The 4,260-nt window shown below is 36.9% G+C and overlaps 1 protein-coding gene across 1 annotated transcript; it reads left to right on the plus strand.

The window, feature by feature from the left end:
- The first annotated feature begins 2,588 nt into the window (after positions 1–2,588).
- LOC123277920 (olfactory receptor 5A1-like) lies at positions 2,589–3,539 on the plus strand. Its single transcript, XM_070487395.1, has one exon. The coding sequence runs from the start codon at positions 2,589–2,591 to the stop codon at positions 3,537–3,539; it is 951 nt and encodes a 316-aa protein (XP_070343496.1).
- Positions 3,540–4,260: the final 721 nt, after the last annotated feature.

Below are 4,260 nucleotides of genomic sequence, written 5' to 3' on the forward strand. Positions count from 1 at the left end.
ACTTAAGTTAAAAAAAATTCACTAAGCACAGAAATATACAAGGCATCTTGACTAAGAGTCAGCTATGACATCTAACTATAGAATCAGATTTGCAAAACTATATATTTAAATCATTAGTTATTAATGAGAAGTAAATATGTTTAATATGTTTAAATACCAGATGCTTGGAGAGTATGATGAAAGAATAAGAGGCTGTCAAAGGTGACCATTTGGGAAAAGAACTAAATGGGAACTCCAGAGAGAAAATAAAATATTATGATGGAAATTTGAAATTAAGTGGATAAGTTAAACAGCCAATTAGCACAACTCATGTTAGAATAAATTTGTTGGAAAGAAGTCTGTAAAAATTATACAGAAGACAATAGAGAAATACAAATAACAGATGTTTTAGTGATGTGGAGGATAGAGCAAGAAGATTCAATGACATATATTTAATTGGGGTTCCAGAGGCATATAATAAAAATATATGGGCAATTTTCAGAGTATTATTTGTGTTTTGTAGACAGCACATGAGGCTTAAGGTTACCATATTGAACAACTAGGCATTACAGGAAGCTGTGAATATGTCCATGAGTAGAGGAAGAACAGTATAAGTTGTAGCTCCACAATAAATCTTTTTGCTGTCCTGATTGTTAGTTATGATGATGATGGTAACAGTGATGAAGAATGTAATTTTCTGCTCTGTTGTCACAAAATTCTCCCTCCATTCAGTTTCACTATGGACAGAACCACATTTAAGTCTGGGAATATTAATACATTCATGCATCACTTAATTACAAGGATACATTTATAAATGCCTTGTTAGATGTCTTTGTCTAAACATCATAGAGTGTACCTAGACAAACCTACATGTTATGCCTACAGCACACCTATGTTATATGGCACTAATATTATGGGATCAATGTCGTATCTGTGATCTTTCATTGACCAAAATGTTGTTACATGGTGCATGACTGTGCAGCATGTTTGCTACCATTTCTCCTTCCATATTGATGGCAAGTCTTGTATTTCTTTTCTAATTAATAACTTCATTTCTTCAGAATACTCTTCAAAGCAGTGCAACATGGAGCAATGACTGGTCTGATTTTGAGAAACGAATGCTTCTACTTTACTTCTCAGGCTGTAGCCTTATGCATCTATGGGGATTTTCTATTTGCATTCATTTTTGGAACTAGAAGGCTGGGAAATGATTGTAGAAAAGGAAGACATTCAGGAAGTCTAATGCTGACAAATATTTGTAGTTGATAGACATAGGTTATTCCATTAAGGTCACAGCCTTTCTCTAGGGAAATTTCCAAGACATCTACTTTTACCCATCTACAACTACCAGGCCATCTCTGACATACATTTTCTACCTTTCATACCTTCCCATGATTTTCTTTCTAGTTTGAGTCATATTAATTTAAATAGCTTTGTTGGGAGATGTTCTAATGACCATCTGGAGAGATAACAGCTATTTCATCTTGATGAGGGCATATAGTATCTCATGCAGAAATAGTCTTTGGCTTATTTACTGTTTGGACTGAAGACTTAGTCCCTTCTTTCTCTGGACTAGCTCAAAAGAGGAAAACAGAAAGAATCTCCAGAAATTCTGCCTCAGTTGGTAATACGCATGTCCATTAATTAAACATCTTAACCTTTACTTGAGTTCAAGTCACTCTACTTTGTAGGAGAAGTCTTGAAGCTAGGAACCATGAATAAACTCCAGGATGATTTAAGAATCTAATAGAACCATATGCAAAGGTGACAAGTGGTTGCAGTTTGCTGGGTAGAGGCTCTAGAGTTTCCAACAGATTTTCAAAAGTATCACTGATGAAAAGAACATCAAGAATCACTGTCTTAGATAATTTAACTTATAATATCCCTGATTTGAGGAAAGGAAAATGCTGCAACTGTAAGGAAAGGAACATAATGGCTCTTTCAACCTTGTCTTATCTAGCTTCTCAGGAGCCTTCCTAGAGTCATGAGGTTGGTTAAGTCACACCCATTTCCAATCTATATCTTGGTGTGTGACTCTTTCCATCATTTAATTACGTTACTTTTATATCTCTGAAGGCTTTATAAAAGTAGAAAGGCAGTTACGAAATCGTCCACCCTCCCTGATGGCAGATTAATTGAACACTGGTTCCAAAGGAGATTTTAAAGAGCACCTACTCCAGCATCCTCATTTGACAGATGACACCCAGCATGGTTCAGGGTCTTCTGAAAGGACTGATTAATAGTGGAGCCAACAGAGCAGAATCTTTTTTTCCCCACATTGAGAGATGACAGTTTTTATAATTTGGTCTAGTTCCAATTCTCATATATTTGTAAACTCTGGAATGTTAAGACATGAAATTAAGATTTTAGGGGATAATGTAAAAATAATGTCCATTTACTCCCTTTTGTCCCCTAAGAAAATGACAATATCCAAGGGAATTTTTCAGTTAAGGCTCGTAATTTCACATTTAAGACTATATTAACTCAACGTTGAGGATTTAAGATTGATATTTAGTTAGCTGTGTGAACGGAAAAAAATGTTTGATTTTATTTTTTGAGAATGAATTTATTTCCATTTCTAATCATTTTCTCAGCAGATGGCACCAAGCATGTCCATGGAAGGGGATAGAAATTACACTTCTGCGTCCATGTTTGTTCTCCTGGGACTCTCAGATGGAAAAGAGTGGCAGCTTGTCCTCTTCCCCATCTTCCTAGGGATCTACCTTATGACCCTAGTCTGGAATCTGAGTCTCATCACCCTAATCAGGGTGGACTCCCACCTGCACACACCTATGTACTTTTTTCTCAGTTTCCTGTCCTTTTTAGACCTCTGCTATTCTTCTTCTATCAGCCCAAGGATGCTTTCAGACTTCTTAAAAGAAGAAAAAACTATTTCCTTCACTGCCTGTGCCACCCAATATTTTGTTGGGTGCTGGATGGGTCAGGCTGAGTGCTGTCTCTTGGCTGCCATGGCCTATGACAGATATGTTGCTATTGGTAGGCCTCTGCAGTACTCAGCCATCATGGCTCCTGGCCTCTGTCGGAAGATGGTTGCTGAGGCCTATGGGAGTGGTTTCCTTAGTAGTTTAGTTCAAACAGTCCCTAGTTTTCATCTCCACTTTTGTGGGCCCAATATCATTCTAAACTTCTTCTGTGACATAATCCAGATTATTTCCTTGTCTTGCACCAATCCCTTTATCATCCACATGATTATTTTTCTGGTAGCATTTTTTACTGGATTCGGGTCTTTTCTTTTTATCCTCTTATCTTATGGTTTTATTGCAGTTTCTATTCTGAAACTATCCTCTGCCAAAGGTAGTGCCAAGGCATTCAATACTTGTGCCTCCCACCTGGCAGTTGTGACAATCTTCTATGGTACAGGCCTCTTTATGTACCTGAATCCTAGCTCTAGCCACTCCAAGAATCAGAACAAGGTGCTGTCAGTGTTCTATGTTATCCTTATCCCCATGTTAAATCCTCTTATCTATAGTTTGAGGAACAAGGAAATCAAAGAGGCCCTCAAAAGGGTGGTAAAGAGGACAACACATTTATCTCACTAAGAGCAATGTTTATGCAGGTGCTATTTCTCCTATAATGAAGACAAAGTTTAGAATATGTATTTGACTTTTTGTAGGTCACAGGTCTTCTTTCTAGGTAGAAAGAAGTGAAAGCATTGCTCTTTGATTCCTCCTGTCATTATTCTTAGCTACCACCACCAGGGGATCTGTTCGAGACAGTGTCACCAACATTGAATTTACTTTATAAACCTGATTCTATGATTAGACCCAGGTACATAAAACCCTACGTTTTGAGAACAGAGAATCTAATAGATATTTTATGTACAGAAATGTCAAGACCCTAGAAAGCCACATAGACTGTTTTTTCCTCTACGATTTTTAATATGTCTTTTGTTTATTTTCAACCATTAAGCATTTGTATATTTCAATAAATATAATATAAAATAATGTATAAAATTAAATATGTGAAAATTAAAAATAATTTACAAATGCACACTTTTTCATCTTATTCATGGACAGAGAGAGAGAAAGAAAAAGAAGGATAGAGAGAGAGAATGATAGTGAGAAAGGAAACAGAGGGAAGGAGAAGGGAGGGGAGGAGACAACAGGAGAGGAGAGGGAGAAAGACTGGTCTGGCATATTCCCAAATAATGTTTCTATCCCCTCCATCTTACTCCTGGAGAACTTCTTGTGTAGTGGCTTGTGAAAAAGAGGTGGGAAAGAGGAATGGTAGGAAGAAAGGGCCCTTTTATGGTCAAGAGTT

The sequence above is a fragment of the Equus asinus genome, chromosome 17, assembly GCF_041296235.1.
Source record: "Equus asinus isolate D_3611 breed Donkey chromosome 17, EquAss-T2T_v2, whole genome shotgun sequence".
NCBI classification, from domain to species: domain Eukaryota; kingdom Metazoa; phylum Chordata; class Mammalia; order Perissodactyla; family Equidae; genus Equus; species Equus asinus.

Bases quoted from the DNA above. Each gene is read 5' to 3' on its own strand.
- LOC123277920 (XM_070487395.1), top strand. From the start codon at position 2,589: ATGTCCATGGAAGGGGATAGAAATTACACTTCTGCGTCCATGTTTGTT.